This window comes from Vanacampus margaritifer, chromosome 11 (genome assembly GCF_051991255.1).
Source record: "Vanacampus margaritifer isolate UIUO_Vmar chromosome 11, RoL_Vmar_1.0, whole genome shotgun sequence".
Lineage (NCBI taxonomy): Eukaryota > Metazoa > Chordata > Actinopteri > Syngnathiformes > Syngnathidae > Vanacampus > Vanacampus margaritifer.
Window position 1 is genome coordinate 2,558,265 of NC_135442.1, and position 19,522 is coordinate 2,577,786.

At 40.1% G+C, this 19,522-nt stretch overlaps 1 protein-coding gene across 1 annotated transcript; it reads left to right on the plus strand.

Annotated features, from left to right (window-relative positions):
- The first annotated feature begins 56 nt into the window (after window positions 1–56).
- On the plus strand, window positions 57–18,280 carry pgap1 (post-GPI attachment to proteins inositol deacylase 1). Its single transcript, XM_077579958.1, has 26 exons — window positions 57–352; window positions 1,557–1,710; window positions 1,879–2,054; window positions 3,151–3,322; window positions 3,394–3,554; window positions 4,612–4,664; window positions 4,752–4,818; window positions 4,891–4,996; window positions 5,084–5,142; window positions 5,222–5,305; window positions 7,179–7,228; window positions 7,320–7,371; window positions 7,450–7,527; window positions 7,637–7,706; window positions 7,777–7,850; window positions 7,918–7,969; window positions 8,047–8,116; window positions 8,196–8,301; window positions 9,181–9,219; window positions 9,544–9,728; window positions 9,796–10,026; window positions 11,000–11,135; window positions 11,289–11,339; window positions 11,417–11,601; window positions 12,298–12,402; window positions 12,496–18,280. The coding sequence occupies exons 1-26, from the start codon at window positions 92–94 to the stop codon at window positions 12,626–12,628; spliced, it is 2,910 nt and encodes a 969-aa protein (XP_077436084.1). The 5' UTR covers window positions 57–91; the 3' UTR covers window positions 12,629–18,280.
- The last annotated feature ends 1,242 nt before the right edge of the window (window positions 18,281–19,522 follow it).

Sequence of the window (19,522 nt, forward strand, 5' to 3'; positions counted from 1 at the left end):
ACAAACAATATCATTTGTGTCGTTGCTCACTTCCGCCACGTTTCGGAAGTGACGTCTCAGTGCCTCTACGTCTCCGTCGCCATGGTGCCAGATGATTTCTGTGGGCTCCAGCGGCTGGAGTGTGTGCCAACCCGGCGTCGAGTTGAGTCGAGCGGGCAACATGACAACTGACACGCGGCCACCGACAAGATGCGACTTGTCAAGAAAGTGTGGAAGAGCCATGAAGTTTGCGACGCTGCTCTTTTACGGCTTCGCTCTGGGGCTCGTCGCTCTCGGCCTGAAAGAGTGTCTCACTGGCTTTGAGGAAAACCGATGCAGTATGACCTACATGTACCAATACCCCGAGTATCGGGTAGGGAACCAAGCGCTTTTTATGACGACTAAACACATCAGTGAACTTTGATTTATCACGTGTAGCCAAATGAAAGGGAACTTTTGACATCAACATGCAAACGCGTGGAGAATTAACGAGGCCGCCATTCCGTGACTTGTTCAATTAACCTTTGATGTAATTACAGTACAGGTATTCCTCGCGTTGTCACGGATATTCGTTAATACGACGCGACCCGAATTAGTACCGTAACTTGATCAAAGCATATGAAATAGACTAAATATTTGTATAAAAACATAATTTCAAGGCGGTACATATGGAGCCAAAGCTAGAACTAGCTGTTATAAACAGGTTTATAACAATGGTTTAAAGCACGAATGGCACTTTCATTGTTTTGTATTCATGACATTGAAGTTATTTTCAGTTCGGTTCACTTTACTACTGAATTAGTGAAAGTCTTAAGATGTTATTGATTTCAGTCCGATTCTATTTCGTTTGGATTATTAAGAGTTTTGATTACTGATCCAATGTTGATTTAAAGCCTGTTGATTCAGTGCGTTCAAAGCTTTATTTCCATGCCTATGTAAACAAAAGCCACATACTTTCATTTTTTAGCACAAAACATCTGAAAATATTTTTGGGTACTTTGGAGTGTTAATGTGTAGTTTGACCCTCGATTGAAAATGATGGATGTTCAGTCAGTGGAATAGGACCTTTACGAGTTCTGGCCTCATTCCGCTTGCATTTTTTGTTACTCTGGTGGTTACACAGCTTTATTTTGGCAAATCTGGAGGAATGCAAATACTTGTCAAGCAAGTCAGTTGGGAGTTTCTCGGCATGCTGGCGGGCAGTGCGACTGCCTCTGCCGTTTCTCTCAGGTGTCATGTGACAAATATGAAAAGTAAAATGCCATTCCTTAGTAAAGTGCTGGCCAACTAAAGTAATGGCGGGAGTTATGTTTCAGAATTACTTGTGTGTGACAGGCGGGAATCTGTGATCGTAGGCATACACATTTCAACTTATTGAACTGGTGTTTTAACATAAAATGTTTTTGAATACATAAACACATGAATCAAATTATTAAAATATTAATACAATCAGAAAAAAACTACTGAGAGCTGTTTTCAACACTTCATAATTTTTTTTAGATCATCAGTATTGATTTGTCCACAAAAAAAAAAAAAGTACTTCCGTCTGCTATTTAATACTCTGTTGTGGTGTTTAGCATGTGCCGTTGCCTCGCCGAGTGACCAGACTGTACCCAGCGTACGGGCTCTATCTGTACGGGGAGGGCGGGTCCACTCAGGATACCCGCGAGCTTCAGCTCTTTGGCGCTCCCGTGATCTTCTTGCATGGAAATGCAGGAAGCTTCAAGCAAGGTATACACACCCATTGGACAGTTGGGGAACATACAGTAAATGTTGATTTTTAGCATCTTACTCGATAATGTTTTGGAATTATCACTTTAATTGCAAGGGAGAATGTCAGTATGTGTGTGTCTCACTTTGTCCTTACGTTTTGTTCTTCTTCTTTTTTTCTCTCTAAAGGGCGTTCTCTGGGCTCGGTGGCCCTTCGGAAGGCAGAAAACGCAGAAGGCGGCCTTCATTTCAACGTGTTCACCGTGGACTTCAACGGAGAACTGGTGGCCCTGTACGGCGGCAGTTTACGGCGGCAAACGCACTTCCTACACGAGAGCATCAAGGCCATCATGAAACTTTACAAGGTTGGGCCTCAATTTTTTAAACGCTTGTCACTTGGTCCATGTTTCAAGGCCGTCCACCTGAGATTAACAGTGAGGCACATTTTGATATTCACGAGCCATGTTGTACGGCTTTCTTTCCTTACGATTTTACGCCATAGATAAAAAACATATACATTTACTGTACAAATAGTAGGATGGTTGAGAGACTTGTGCAGCTACAGATGTTAACAAAAGTAATGTATGTATATACGTGGCGGCCATTTTACCAGGGAAGAGAGTCCCACCAAAGGTATGGTAGCATAGCTAGCTTAGCATTGTCGTAGGCACGCAGCTCAAATGGAACATGTCATATATCAACCCATTCAACTGGCAGGTAAACGAGCTTGTCTCCACCTGTTGAAGCAGCTGTTGCTAAAGCCAAACTGGTCCAGGGTTTTTACTTTTGGGCCCTGGTGGGACTCTTTAACCTGCTGAAACTAGAGCTGTCAAAATTAATCGATGATCAACTTAATCAACAAGTACATTAATAATCGAGTAATCGTTTGGAGGAATTTTTTAATCCAAAATTGTCCATATGATCCAAGTTCAGCATTTCAACAGTAAATGTTCACTGATTCCTGTAGTGCTTCATGAAAGAAACATCTGTGTTTAATCAAAATGACATTTGCAAACACTTTGGGAAACAATGACCAAACCAGAGTAACATAGTGCAACATCAATCTCCCTTTTTTATACGAAGTACGAAATTAACACCAATCACTGGTTAATAAACAGTAAAAATGCTTTTGTAATACACTTTAATGGAATTGATTGAATAATCCATAGACTAATTAATTATAAAAATATTCGAGTGATAGCACTAGCTGCCATGCATGCATTGCTTTTGATAGGAAAGTCGCCCCTGCCAACATGGCTGCCATATTGCCGCACTTTTTTAGCCTACTCTAGTCTTGTCTATCTGTGTAGTGCAAGTGTTTCTGAGTGGACTGGACACTATTTTATGTCTGTTGAATCAGAGTTTCGCTGTAAATATAAAAATATAGATGGTCGCCATTTCTGGGATTTGTGCCTTATCGCAGGGCATTCACGAACGTAACCTTTGCAATTGTCTTTTTAGCACCTGAAGACACCCCCCCAGAGCGTGGTACTAGTGGGCCACTCCATGGGTGGTGTGGTAGCCCGGGCGCTGTTCACGTTGCCCAACTTCAACCACAATCTGGTTCGTCTTATCATCACCCAGGCGTCCCCTCACTTGGCTCCAGTGCTGGTCTTGGACCACTACCTACGTGGTAAGAGGAGGTGTGCAGGTATGGAGTTCCGTTAACAGCTGTGTTCTGACCTGTTGTGTTTTTGGCGCCAGATTTCTATTCTTCGCTGAGGAGAAAGTGGGTGAAGCAGGCACACGCACTGCGGAATGTCACCGTCCTGTCAATTGGCGGCGGATGCCGTGATTACCAAGTGCGCTCTGGTCTCATCTCTCTGCCTTATATTCCTGGAGACCCCACAAAATTGTCCTTGGTGGTGAGTTGAATGTTGCACATTGATGGAACATCACAAATATTGAACTTAAAAGTAATCAAATAAACAAAACAAAAACGAGTTTTGAGTTTTTCGCCAAATGTAATTAACCCCCATGTTGCAGGTCAACATTAACTGATAAAAGTTGTAAATTTAGTTTATTTATTAGTATCCCCATTAGCCATCACTCCCTTGTGCGACTAATGAAACAAAAGTAACAACAAAACCAAAAAAAAAAGAAAAACACAAAATCGGAAGTGACCTGATTTTAACAGGAATTTTATTATACAAAAATCAAAATAAATCTAGAAAAACATGGCATGAACCTTATTCTGCTGACCTCAATTTTCTATTATTTTGTGTTTGAAAATTTATCTTAGAATTTGCCTAATCCCAGAGAGAATGTTTTTTTCACTTACTGAAAAACAACTTGCCTCTGAAGTTTGCCCGATCTAAACCTAATACAACATGTTTGAAAGTCACGTATTGAAAACAAAATACATTTTAGTTGTCTCCTGTGTAAAAACAATTGAAGATTGTTAGAAGTTTGTTTGATCCAAACTCGTGCTGTCAAAGTTAAAGCGTTAACTAATTAATCACAAAAAAATATCGCATTAATCACACTATTACTTTTGACCGCAGATGATCCTTAAGCTGACAGCGGTTAGTTACGTTAAGGTTAGCAGGTTGTGTTTCAGCAATAAACATTAAACTACATTAAAAATATAGCATTTAATAAATGTTTATGACTATCAGAATATTTGTTCATGTCAAAATATTTCTTCTTTTTTTTTTAAGAGGATGAGGGTGCATTGGATCAAAAAATGTTGAAGACTTCCTCATAACATTAAATGTCGAAAATAATTAACACATAACAGTTGCTCGTCAATTTTGGCGGGCAAAAATGTTGAGAAAAAAAACTTTTTAATGAAGCGATTAATCAAAACTCTTAAAATGTGATCAATCTGATTAAAAAATGAATTGTTTGACAGCTCTAATCTAAACCCAATCGAGCATGTTTTTTCAATGTAACATTGTGGTGATTTTCTTTCTTTTCAAGGCCACTGCAGTTCCCAGGATCTGGGTTTCCACTGACCACCTATCCATAGTGTGGTAAGAAAAAAATAGTTGTGCCGTTAATTACTTTTTTTAAATGAAGCTATCAAGCACACTTGCGTTTTCCCTCTTTGTTTTCCCCAGGTGCAAAGAGCTCATTCTTGCTACACTCAGGGCTTTCTTTGACCTTCTCGATCCTGAAACAAGACAAGTTCGTCATGGCTGGTTAAATTCGAATTTGAATTTTGGAGGTTACACTTTTTTTTTTATTTTTTATTTTTAGTTCACAGACAGCCCAGAGAAGACGACCGCTGTGCTCAACCACCACTTTGTTCGACACCCTGCCCGGATGATGGGAGACAACCAAGAAGCCGCTGTCTCCATGCAAGGTAGTTTTCAATTTACCCGATGGAGTCATATTTCCAGTCATCTTCATCTCTTTACAATCATTTGAACCCTTTTTTTGGACACTTAAGATGCTCCAGAGGCATGGAGTGAAGTGAACACTTTGCGTCTGGCATATAGCACGTCACAGGTATTGCACACTTGGTACGAAAAACATTGCTGCCTTTTCTATGTAGCTACAAATTTTCCGTACCGCTCTGCGCTTGCAGGTAGAAGAGCTCAAATACTTCATGTTTGCCCTTCCAAGTCGCAGGAAGGTCTACAGTCATTTCTACTGTCGGAGCAGCAACCTGGTGAGTTTGATAGAAACGTTGTTGCCACCAAAATGTTTGCATCATTGAAATCATCTGAACAGATTCATGTACATCTTTTAAAAAATTTTTTTTGTTTTTTGGGGGGCGGAAACACTTAATCGAATATGTACCAGTGTCTCCACCCATGCAGGACTCCAGACTAACTTTTATGGTGCACACTATTAGGACTAAAATATTAACTACTCATTTTAACTAAATTACTGATAAATTGGCTTGTCTCAAATTTTCAGAGCAAAATGTCACCATTTAGGGGTAGCCTAGATGGAATTCAATAGTGTCAATTATACATGCATTTTTGGTTTGCACGGGCTGGTCCCTATCCCCCGCAAGTAGCAGGTTGCCACTGTAATTATTAACTCTTTTACCGCCATAAACGTCATATGACGTTAAGGACATGCATGCCCACTGTATACCGCCAATAACGTCAATTGACGTTAACTGTTTTTTTCTCTCAATGGGCATTGCAACGTATTGTGATTCAAACACACCCATAACTATGGCCGGCAGATGGCAGCATTGTATCTCTTTTCAATGGGCTCCCCTGTATCAAATTACATGAAAACATGGCGGATCTTATGGAAATAAAACATTTTCAAGGATGACGTGAGTGATCAAAGCCTTTGTCACATTGAATCTAATTCACAAAGCAACACAAAACAAAACAAAAACTATTAGTGTCAAAGTCACTGTTGTGCAGAAAATTAATTAAAAGCCAGTTTTCTCCTCATTTTTTCCATTTTCGATTGATGTCACTCAAATGACCTATTTTCAAATAGTGATTACTAAAGAACGGAATATGGTAGAAACATGCTTTTTTTCTAATGAAAGAATAGAATCCAATCTTTCATATGGTATCCACCATGTTTATGTAGTCATAGCACACAATGAGGTAAATGCCACGGACTGTTTGCGGCGTGCGGGCCGCGTCCCAGTTCTTGCGCTTCCGCCTCTGTGCCCCTCGGCTGCACGTTCCCATCGACAGGTGCAAGTGTGCATGTCTGTCTCAGTTGTCTGAAGCATTTCAGAGAGTTGAGACGCCCCGCACGCTCTCACCGATGGGCGGGAGCGCGTGTTTGGGGGGCGCAGGGGTGGGGGTGCGAGTGTTCAAACGTGGCCGGGAACTACGCTGATGTGTGGCATCTACCCCATATTCTGTTCGCCTCGAAAGATGAGTGAAAATGCTCGAAATCGGCGGGCACTCTAGGGGTTGTTTTTTGGATAACGTTTGCCAGTAAAAGAGTTAATAACAGGGATGTGATTTTTCCGCTAATTCGCGGAATTACGCTTTTTTTTATAACCCCCCCCACCCCCCCCCAAAAAATACGATTATTATTTTTTTTTTTAGTAGTTCATTGTGTATGCACATGACTCCGACAAATAACATCTTCTGCTATAACAGACATTTGTGGTATGCTCTAATATGAGTTACTTTTCATTTGGTCATGATACAATTATTTGTTCATGAAATTTGAACTCTTCAACATTATTTATGTGTTAACTTAGTAATCACATTAGTTAGATATGATGATATTCTCAGTGATAGTTTTTAAAAGCAAAGGCAGTCAATGTTTTTGAATGTGACTGATTTTGAGTTGACTAAAACTGCCATTTTATATGGGGTAGTTCAATATACATTGAAAATTGATGCTGTTGTTTTGTCTATTTCTTTGTCATGTGAGTGCATTGAAAGTACTTAAAAACACGGACCCTGGACCTAGCTGGGTGCCAGCGGCCCCCAGACCCCCGGCTAAATTTTCAGATAATTTCACTTTGGTCAAATCACATCCCTGTAATAAGCCTAATGGAAATATAATCTCAAAATGTCTTACTCTCATTTTTTGCTGTTCACCAGGACATGACCAGCTGGTTATACGGCTGCGTGCGCCAGAATGGTTCCTCATGGTAAGTGTAGGAGCACACTGGAGCAGCTTTCACATTCAACATGTAATAGTGATACTGTCCTGTAGCACAGTAGAAATGTTTCTTTCCACAGTGTGCACATGGTGGACTTGTCCAAGGGAACTGAGCTTCTTCCGCCATATAAGGTCATTAAAGGACATTGCTGATCTGAAGTGTGCCTGGTGTTTTTTTTTAAATATGTTTTGTCTTGTCCCCATCTCCAGGTGTTGTCGCTGAGTCTCGGTGAGCTGCCTCCATTCAGCTATCTGGTGGTGTCAGCCTCCAACCTCAATGGCAAACACGTGGGTGGTTTACAAAGAATGAATGAATTCCTCTTGGAGGGTTTTATATGGTGTCAGGTCACTGCATGGTTCAACTCGATTGAAAGCCATTGTGGCTTCTGAATTTCAGTTCACGGTGGAGTGCGAGTGGCAAAGGCAACAATCTCTGGCGCTCTCTGTCCCGCATGTTCTGTCCTTTGGTGAGTTGTGTTTCCGATTCTGGTCTCCATTTAAGATGACTGACAACGTTACCATTTATTTATTTATTAGGTTTGACAGCCAGTGAAATGACAGTGCTCTCTAGTGGACTTTTCCACACCATCAAGCTGCAAGACTTTCACGAGGTATGTTGCAAGACGTCATCGTGTCCTGGCTGTGTCACGGCAACGCTGACTTCTTTTGTGTGTTTAGGTCTATCAGGCTTTCAGAATTAATGTTGCAAGTCAATGTAAAGTACAGAAAGGTAAGTTGTGTGTGTGTTTTTAACAATCCTTTGGGAATGGGAAAATAAACTTTACTGCGTTTTTTTGTTGTTGTTAGTCAATAGCTCGGCCAGTGTCTACAGAATAAAGGTTCCGTGGTTCATGGAGGACGTTTTGACAACAGCTAGGTTAGTGATGACTAGTGTCTGCTGCCAAAGTTGTCATTCACATTTGGACCTGCATGCTAACGTGTGGTTGTTCCACTAGTGTACCCTCAGTGACGGAAATCTCAGGGATGCTCCACACAAATCGTCCTGACAACGAGTCCAGTGTTGTCCTTCAGCTCCACACTGCCCCCAACTGCCAATATAAGGTTGCGTATTCCAACGTTGCCGCTATCCAGGCATATTCAGTTGATCTTCCGTTATATATATATCTTGGAATAATTATGCAAAGTGTCAGAAATGGAGCAAAAAATATCCCAATTAGCAATTAGTATTAGAATATAGCAAGTTTCATCATTATTCACAAACCTGTTTGTTGCAACATGGCCCTTGATCCCTTATACTCTGCCCCCTGCTGGCCATTTTTTTGTAATAACTACAATTGCTTTAAAAGGAACCCAGACTAATGACAAAATTGCTCTATATTATTTATTTAGTTGTTACCAACATGACAATGAGATTTGTTTTTCAAAAATAATTTCCAGTTGAATACATTTTGTAGAACCTTTATTTGGACGTACGCCGCCATTGTTATTTACGTCGCAACGCATTCAGTGCGTAGCGACGTAGAATGGCTGGAGCAATGTGAAACGCCCGCAAAATAAAACAAGGTAAGCCTCCGTAGCGTTCCTAAAGGGACGATCAAAACTCTTGAACGTGTCTGATGGATGACGAGAGCACAGCCGCCATTTTACGCGATTACTTATAACAATGGCGGCGTACGTCCAAATAAAAGTTCTACAAAATGTATTCAACTGGAAATGATTTTTGAAAAATGAATCTCATAGTTATGTTAGTAACAACCAAAAAAAAAAAAAAAAAACTTGTCATGACAAACATTATTTAAAATTGTTTTACTTTTTTGTTGTTGTAACCTACAAGGGAAATATAATTGTAATGAATGTATATTTGCAACAGCAAAAACAATGTAGAAATAACACATTTCTGTCCTCTTTTAATCTCTTGTTTATGTAAATAAGAAGTGTTTAAAACTTTTCAACTTAGACAAAATATTTTGTCTTTTACAGGTCTCAGTGAGGACGTCACTACCCAAAATGTTGGGACAGGTAATTCTCCCCCTGCCCTCCCCCCCCATTTGCTCTTATTATAAACTGGATCAAATTAAAAGAAATCCAACATGAATATCTGTTCAGTATCAAATCTATTTAATATGTAATGGTTTATGCTTGAAACTAAATGGCCAGTTAATCAAATATGAACAATGTTTGTTTGGATTTAATTTTTGACATATTTTGACACTTTTGGATAATTACACCTGTTCAAAATACTGTCCTATGAAACAAACATAGAAGGTTCAAGTGGGATAAATAATCTGATCTTCATTCTGCACTGTTTTTATGCTATTTGACGTTGAACGTTCCCTCTCACAGATCCTGCGCTTCTTTGTCCCCATGGTGCCAGTGTACACGACTGTAACCCTTCTGCTAGCGTGCGGTGGCCAACTGTCCTCGATCTGCAAGTCGCAGAGAGCCGCTTCCCTGAGCTTCGTGCTCTGCAAAGGCCTCCAACCCCATAAAGTCAACTTGTCTGTTTATATCCTACACATCCTTTTCAGGTAGGCGCGATGAGGCCGCGGCGCGTTTTGTACATCAACCTCCTTCAAAGTCTTCTCTCCTCATCAGTTGTAGTTGGGTCAAAAACACATGGTCGCTGCTTTGCCTTCCCTTGATGGACGTGGCCCCTCCCATCTTCCCTGACGAGGTGCGTAACGATGGCGTGGTGCCATGCGCGGAATGGCCGTACCTCCTGCACCCGCTTCTCTACGTCATGGGCGCAGCCGTGGCGTACTGGGGCAGCGTGATGCTCCGTATCAGCACGCGGATGCTTTCGTTGGTCTTAGCTGTGCTGCACAGGTAGGTCATCCCTCGTCATGGCACCGTTCCATTTTTTTGCGGTTGCCACACTAGGCTGTTGTAGAATTTTAAATCGTACAGTCAGTAAAGACAGTAACCCCGCCCCTTCATTGCGGGTTCTGGGTCCGTTGTTTCATGGCCTTTTTTATATAGTTAACTCTGTTTTGGTTTAACTTTAATCTATACTCAACAAAAATATAAACGCAACAGTTTTGTTTTTGAACTCAAAGATCTAAAACTTATACTTAATATCATTTGTCTCAAATATTGTTCACAAACCAGTCTAAATCTGTGATAGTGAGCACTTCTCCTTTGTCCAGATAATCCATCCCACCTCACAGGTGTGTCATATCAAGATGCTGATTAGACACCATGATTAGTGCACAGGTGTGCCTTAGACTGCCCACAATAAAAGGCCGCCCTGAAAGGTGCAGTTTTATTACACCTGTGCACTAACCATGCTGTCCAATCAGCATCTTGATATGGTGGCACACCTGTGAGGTGGGATGGATTGTCCCCAGATTTAGACTGGTTTGTGAACAATATTTGAGAGAAATGGTGATAGTGTGAATGTGGAAGAAGTTTTAGATCTTTGCGTTAATCTCATAAAGAATGGGAGCAAAAACAAAAGTGTTGTGATTTATATTTTTGTTGAGTATATTTTGGGTTTAATCCCACTGTCGACCACTAGACGGAGCCACACTGTTTAGTTTGAGAATGTACATTTTTGTATTTTACAAAAGCCTTGTTTTTGTTGAATGTCATTAATGTCATCCTCTTTAATCCTGCTTTTTATTACGCCTACAGGTAGCAACGGCAATGTCGTACATCGCTGGGCATGATTATTGATGTATATTGTGAAATAAGTTAAATTCATTGGAAAAAAAGGGCATTTATTACCGTAAACACCTTGTGCAATATTTTTGTGTTATCCATTGCTCTTGCACCAACAAAATGATTGTTTTTGTTGTAGATCGTCCATCTCGAGAGATTGCGGCACGCTGCGTCTGCGGACCCAGATCTTCGTCATGATATTTCTGACCATCTTGGGCTGGAATACCTGTGGAGCGCTGGCAATCCTAGCTGCCTTTGTGCTCCACCTGTACAGGGTGAGTCAATGAGGTCCTACATCATTTTTTTCTCCTAGCTTTTTAAATATATTTTGTTTCAATCAAAAGAATAATGTCAAATGTGTCCCAGGTACATAATCGCTGTTCCTGTGAAACTGACTGACTGCAGCACATTTGCATTTGTGTGTCCAGGTACTGAGACTACAGATGACAGAAAGGTCCTTGCGTCACATTCTCAATCTGGTGAGGCCAACTGAAGACAAAACTACAACGTAAGATATTAAGAGCCAAGTATTCAGCGTTCCTGCAACTGTTTCCAGGCACCCAGGCACACAAAACATTCTGTCATTGAGGCCAGAGAATGTAACGGTTTGCCGCTGCTGTCAGATTTGGCTCTACGGGAGGTCAGAGATGACGTGCAGCTTCACCTGTGTCTGTCGGCGCTGTTTACGGTGCCTCTGATCCTCAGCTCACCCTCGCTCGTCTACTGGAGCCGCAACCTGGGGTACGACCTTAACGCAATTATGACGTGACAGTGGAGCAGGCTTATTATAGTTTTGGATTTTTTTTTATTTTAGTTCGTTTTTATTTCGTTTTGAGTTTTTCTTTTTAAATTTAGTGAAAGTTTTAATAAGTTTTCAAGGTGGTTTTGTTAGTTTTTATTAGTTTTAGTTATTTCATAAATGCTTAGTTTTAATTTAGTTTTAGTTAGTTTCAGTATTAGTTTTAGTTAAAAAAAAAAAAGTGTATTACTTGTGAGATGTCATCTGAAGGTGCTTTTCTATTGGCTGCTGCTAGATGACGTTTCTTTTGTGTGACACACTTTCTTATTCCGGTTAATATCAAAATAAATCTACTTAAAACCACATTTAAAATCATCCCCAAAGGCTTTAAATTTATTACCAAAGACTCAAACGAAGGACATTTTTGCTATAATTATAGTTAGTTTTAGTTCTGTAAACATAAAATGTAGTTTCAGTTAGTTTTCGTTTTTTAAAAAGCGTTTTTATTTTATTTCGTTAGCGAAATTGTTTTTTGAATTTTAGTTTTTTTGTTATTTTTAGTTAACTAAAATAACCTTGAGAAGGAGTAATACTGTCATCGAGTATAGTTTTAGTGGTGAAAACTATTTGAGTACACACTGTGGTGCCTTGATGTTTGTAGCAGCTCGCACACGTTTCAAATGTCTGTTTTTTTGCAGCTATACCACCCAGCTCGAACCTGACCCCTATTGGCCGTACTTTGTACCTCTGTGCTTCGTGTACTTGCAGCTCATCAACAGCAACACTCAGATTCTTACCAAAAGGTAGTTGCGTGCCCTTGCGAACCCATCCGGGGAAACGCGGCCACCAACTCAAACATGGGCTTGACTTTTTTCTTTTTTTTTTCTCCCATCCAGCAAACTGCTATACCCGACGACATTTCTGCCCTTATCCATCGCTATGGTGATCTTCTGCCCGCTGCACCTGTACAGAGTGACGTACTTCCTGTTGGGAGCTCTCGCCCCGCTGGCGTTATGTTGTCACCTCTGACGGTACCTGGTTGCGTTATTTATTTTTTACAAGCCTTGCTGCTCAAAGTTCAAATTTTTTGTTTGCCTTGAAGCAGAGCCATAGACATACATTGCTCGGTGAACCGCCTACTCAATATACAGTGGTGCCTTCGACGAACGAGAATTTCAAATTTACAAAAGGGGGTTGGATTAAGGCGAACACAAAATGCAAGATGCTAAAAATAGGCTAATGAAATTAGCATGGGTGTTGCGGTATTTCTAACCCTCCTAGCAAAAACAATGTTTTGGAAGCTATTCCTCGTCATTTGTTAAAATCCAGAAGTGCTTTTTTTTCTTCTCCAGATCCCCTGCTTTTATTAGTCTATCATTTTTTTAAAAAATCATGGCAATTATAGGCATTCTATATAAATATATACGATTACTTTGTGGTGGGACTTGGTTCCTAAACTCTGCGCAGAGTAGTAGACAGTAGTCCACTGTATCATTTTATTTTGTGCGAATTTTTTTTTTTATTACTGTTACTTAGATTTTTTTACTTCACTGAGAGGAGATTTTTTTCCATTCACGTATTGGTTGTTGGCATTTTGCCTTTTAATGGACAGGACGGTTGAAGAATAGGCAGGAACAAGGAGAGCACGAATGACACGCACGGGAATCGAACCTGGGTTGCTAGCTTCAATATGTAGGTCTGATGTTGTACAATAGAGATCCGGACGTCACGTGACTATTACTCTGAACACTCTAATGGGCTACAATGACGAGGAGGGATAAAACTAACGTTTATCCGTCAACTTTCCGCCCTAGAGAATTAAAAAAAGTCCCTGATGAAAAGGACATGATATACATGCGGGAGTTGGACAGGTTGGATTGACGATAAGGTGCCAGGATTGCTTTTTCTTTTCAAATTGCCGACCCTGCCCCGTGGAATTACCCTCTCTCTCTTACACCGATGAGTGCTTTCAAATCTGATCATTCAAAGGCTTTACAAGTTTGTACAATCCGGATTTATTTCCCCTTTACGTGTGCTCAAAATGCCATCCAATTTGGCAGTTTCACGCAAGTCTTGGCGGTGTTATTTAGGTATGTTAGCAACTTAGCATCAGCTAATTAGGCCGCCGCCATCATTTATGCCGTAAAAAGTCTTTATGGTTAGTTATTAAATTCAACTGTGTAATATGTATTAAACCGTAGCAGCACAAACAAACGAAACAGATTATGTCCCTCCCAAAGTGGCAGACGTGTTTTCTATGCTGCCAAAATGGCTGCGCTAACGCGTGACGCCAACATCCGGATCGCTTTTGAGCGAAACACCGCCCCGTGTATTTTTGAAAGTATTATACTGCCCTCTGGTGGCAGAAGGAGTGTTCAATCGGCATTGAAATTATGTTTAATATTTTAGAATACTCTATTTTGGCATTCTTGTTATTTTAATTATGTTCTATTGCTGCATTCGAGGATGGTTGGAAGTCGGATATATTCGACTTGTTTTTTCCCAGTTCCGACCTGAAAGCGTTTGAGGCCAAAGTAAACCAAAATGGCGGATCGTGATAAGTAGTTTTTTTATTTTGGTCCGCAAAACTCAATTTGAACTCCAGCAAACTTAAGCATTCCATACAGCTCAGGAGTTCAGCATTTCATGCAAGGGGATCGCGGCATACTGTCACGTACGTTGTGTTACGTGAAGTTATGTCCAATATTTACCATTCACGGTCTGTGTTTCCAAAGGGGTCGCCATTGTAGCGCGACGTCACTTGTAGTCCCTGAACTCGGGGTCCTTTTTTTTTTCTCTTCCGACTAAGCAACTGGGATTTCCCAGTTCAAGGGGGCGTTGCCGTACACACTTCCTGGTTTGAACTTTGAACCTCCGACCATCCTCGAATGCACCGTATGAAGTACAATAGAAAGTACTATTTTTCTTATTTAAAAAAAAAAAAAAGGTGGAATGGATTCTTGTGGCATTTCCTTTCAGCTCAATACGAAAAAGATTTGTGAACCAAGTGTTCAGAGTTACGAGCGTTCTCATGTAACCGATTAAGCTCACAAGTCAAGGCACCGCCGTATCTGCAGCAAGCGTTCCATTTTTAAAGCCTGCGGATTATTTTGCTGCCAATTAGGACCAATCCAGTGAACCTTGCGCTGTATGTCTATAGCTCTGCCCGCCCGGCCGCCGTCGAGAGCGCGCCGCGACCGTCTTAACGCCGCTGATAGGTTCGCGTCTCGACAGGGTTTTAGCGGCTTGATTTTTTTTATTAATTACATTTTTTTGTCGTATTACTGCTCACTGTTGAAAGTCCTCCACTGCCTTTACCGACGGACTGTTGAAGCTGAGCCTCATCTGTTGCCTGTCGTCGTCATGCATTCCTGAAGAGAATCCAAAGTTTACACGCGCACAACGCAAGTACAGTCGTGCACGTTTGAAGAACACGTCAGTAATCATGGCAGCAAAATGACATTTGCGACATGGAAGCCTTCACGTCCTCCTCGTTGTCCTTCTCGGTTTCTTTGTCCTGATACTCGTAGTGATGGGAAAACGAAGCTTCGTGAAGCGCTTGCGATTTTTTTTTTGACTCCTCGAGATGGCACTCGTGGTTCAAAGAGGCAATGGAAATGGAATCCATTTTCATTGCACTTGTCTTTATCTTTAAACCAAGAGCGCCATCGAGAGGAGTCAAAAAGTATCGCAAGTGCTTCGTGAAGCTTCGTTTTCCCATCACTACTTTTTTGTCCTTGTGCTCTTCTTTTTCCTCCTCTCCTTTTGCCTAGTTTGTCTTCTTCCTCTTGTACTTCCTTGTTCTCCTCCCTTTTCTCCTCATGGTCCTCCTGCTCTTGCTTTTCCTCCCCTTATGGTTAGATTTGAACGAAAGAAAAGTGACTTTTTTTTTTCTTTTTTTAAGAAAATGTGACTTTTATGAAAAGAGTTGGATCACTGGAGTGCCTGCCCACCCGTCAATTGTCAAATGACACAAGCAACCTTTTGGTAAAACAGACCCAACTATACAAGCTGTTTCCCATCATGTCGCCTTTAAAATTGTGGAGAAATGCATACTATGGCCGCTTTAAGTTGAACATCAATCACTTGACCTCTGTCTGTGTGGACACCAGATGCCTTCAGACCCTGAATGGAGCGTAGATCTTCAGCCATTTGTCCAACCTTAGAGCTCACTTTGGCAGCCTCATTCGCGCTGCAGGCACTCGATAGCTCCTCAAATAGAAATTCGTCGTCCCCTGCCAAGCAAGAATGACTACCTGCCTTGTGTTAATAATTCATTTTTTTCCCCATCGACCGCGACTGTTAGCACGACATTTCTACTCGTATGATCACAATACAGTGACTTATTTTTAGCATGAAAACATGCAAGTGCTTTCAACTATTTTTTTAGGTCATTGTGACTAGAACACATCTCCATTCATCTTCCGCTTTGTGTCCATTTTAGCGGATGTTTAAATACAAACCAAATGTAGATCGTCAATATTTTTTAACCCTCCTATTATGTTGATTTCTCAGGAGCAGCAATAATGTACGACTATGTTTCATTCTCCAAAAATGGCAGAAAAGTGTTGTCACTATCGAATATTTTTAGAATGGATTAATCTATTGATTATTTAATCAACTAATCTGATTCATTTTAATTTTGCTTTAGAAGGTGTATTACAAAATCATTTCCCCCACAGATTACTGTTGTTTATTAACCAGTGGTTGGTGTTTATTTCGTACTTCATATATTGATTAAAAAAAAGGGGGATTGATGTTGCACTATGTTACCGGTTCAGGCATTGTTTTCCAAAGTAAACACAGAATTTCTTTCATGAAGAACTCCAAAATGCGTGAACAATTAATGTTGATATGCTGAAATCAGTGGATTTGGACAATATCTAAATTAAAAAATGGCTCCAAACACGATTACTCTATTATTAAAATAGTTGTCGATTAATTTGACAATCGATTACTAGTCGATTAATTTTGACAGCTCTAAAAAAAATTCCAATCAACATTGTGTGTATGGCATTAATAACTCCATTGCAATATCATTGGAAATATTCAAAATTAACATTATACTATTATTATTATTAAGCCAAGCAGACAATTTCATACCAAAGATTTCAGATTTATTTGACCACTAACCTTTATTGTTGTTATTTAAAAAAATATAAAATAAATGTCTAAACAACTATAAATAATGGTGAGCAATGTGATTGAGATTTTTTTCTTTCATTGTTGTTGTTCCTGAGAAAGAAATTTAAGAACTCTTTGACTGCCAAAAACGTTAAATAACGTTTAGTAAAATCCTATGGAGGAGTGCCAAAGACGTTAAAAGACGTTTGTTTCAAAACAGAGGTGAAACTAACCATTTTCTATTGTTGATTACTGAAAAACGGAATAAGGTAGAAACAAACTTTTTTTTCTGATGAAAGATGAGAGTCCAATCTTTCATTTGGTAGTATGTGTGTTTCCATAGTCCAAACACATAATTTTCTATGGACCTTGAAAGATCAGTCAAAATGCTTAAAATCGGCTGGCACCCACGGCACCCCTTTTCTGAAAACGTCTGGCAGTCAAAGAGTTAAGAGAGAGAAAAAAACAGTCCTGTATAAACTTGCCCGTTTGTCTGACTGTACTGTTTCATTTTATTGTATTTAATGTCGTTTTATTAACATTCAGGAAGCTAATCCATAACTGTTGATTTGAATCCCGATGCACAAAACGACCGAGAGGCTGACGCTGAAAACGGAACTAGTTGCTGTATATTTATTTGATGTGAACTTTCCGCTTGTCCATCCATCACTTGTGTGCCTCTTTGCTTCGCTTGACCCTCCTGTTACGTTCGTTTCTCAGGAACAGCACAAACGTTCGGGCGTGTTTAATAATACTTAAGTGGCACTAAATCTCCACCAAACTTAGTTTGTCATTCTCAACTAGATGTGCGAGTTTGTGAAATGAAACATCGTATATGTCGATAACACGTTCCAAGCCAAGCAGATGTTTGTTTCATAGCGATAAAGAACTCTTAAACGACGTATCAAGAGGGCTTAGCATAATGCGCTAACCTTACACTACATGAGCCGGGTGTGTGAAATCATCACTTAATTTAATTTCAAGTGCCTCTTTGGAAAAATAACAACCCGTGTCGTCCTTTGGAAAGGCAGCAAGTGGGACTCATTTGCTGGATTGTGTTGGAAAACACTGTCAACTGGAATAATTATACAAATCAGTGTGATGTTGTGCCAACTTTGTGTTTTTTGGTATTGGTGTATATGTGGACGTGTTTTTATTGTACAGTATATATGAATCTTATCCAGGAGAGGCCTGATTCGGATCTGACGATATCTGAATACGTTTTATTATCTTTTTAATGCCAATTCTGCCATTTGAAAATAAAAAGTGGAATTTGTGTTCATGAACCATGCAGTGTAAATCAGCTGTAGAAAACTAGGAAGTACTTAAGCTGTGTGTATATACTGCATGGTTAAGTCAGGACGCATTGCATTGTAACGCAACACAATATTTTTGTGCTATTGTGTTTGTTGACAACACAGTTTGATGTTGTGTGTAAGCAAAACAAAACAGAATGAAGCAGATGGACAAAATTGCTGGTACCCTTTAAAAACCCACTAGCACTGTCTCTGAAATAACTTGAAACTGATGAGTAATAAATACAAACAAAACAACAAAGTCAGGCTTTTCCTTTTTTTTGTGGTCCACCATGAAGAAAGACAAAAATAATGGCAGCAATTTATTGCCACCTCAGACCCGTGTTTCACAGAAGGTGCAATATTGAGAGAAATTGCTGAAAAATCTTTTGAATGCGGCACATGCTGGTTGTCTGTCACTAGTCAGGTTTCCAATTGTTTCGATTTTTTAAAGCGAATTTACTGAAAATGCGCAAAATGGACATTCGACTTCCGCCCGTTTCCATCTATTCTTCTTTTGCGACTATTGAGGGGACTCCGCCGCTGTAGGCGGCGCTATACACTATTAAGAGATGTGATCCACCAATAATTTAAAAGAAGCAGCAGCCAGCAGCAGCCCAGGAAGCGACTGCGCCGTACGTTGACGTCGTATGAGTTTTGTAATTCTTGATAAACTAGCGTTCCTTTGCTGCCCCATCTAAAATAGCATTAATATTCGCTGCTCTCATTCAAAAAAGATTTCTGTTTCGTTGTCTCCCCAAACATACCGTTATCGTCAGACATTACTTTGGGACTACAAACGTACGTCTGACGTAATATCCGGTCAAAACATGTGACGTGTATCCGTTCTCGCCGGTGAGTTTCTAGCGTCAAAATTCGCATTTTCCTTTTTTCGATACGCTTCAAAATCCACCCCATCTAACACTTTTTGTGAATTTTGGGCGGCGTCCTTTTCCAACCAGACGACTGTAAAGTTAAACTGTAGTTGGAACACAGGACCCAGTTTCTCCCGTGGTTTCTTATTCTATTTGACAAAATTCATTCTCGCATTCAATGTAAAAAACAAAAACAAAAAAAACATTCAGTAACAATTCTGGCAAAGTTTTTTGTCATTCGACCTGTGTACAAGGTGCAATTGATGAAGATGTTTCTAAACAACAGCAAAGGCAGATTGCAGATGTTATATGGCACTAAAACAAGGTTGTCTGCACAAAGTGAAATTTGTGGTCAAGTTACATTTTGACAAGACATTTATGTAAATAATAATGAGATCCAGTAAGGACCCCTGGGGGACACCATTTTGTTTAGAGAAGGGTGTGAACGAACACCATCAAATTTAGCTTTCTGTTTAGGATATTCAGACATACTTCAGTTCTTCTGTGGGTCCAATTACACACCATTTTTTTATGTTGGACATCATGTATGTGAGATAGTTAACACTAGTTAATGATTGAAAAAAAAATACACATGGCAGGCTAACACGTATCGTGCTAGCAACTTGGTC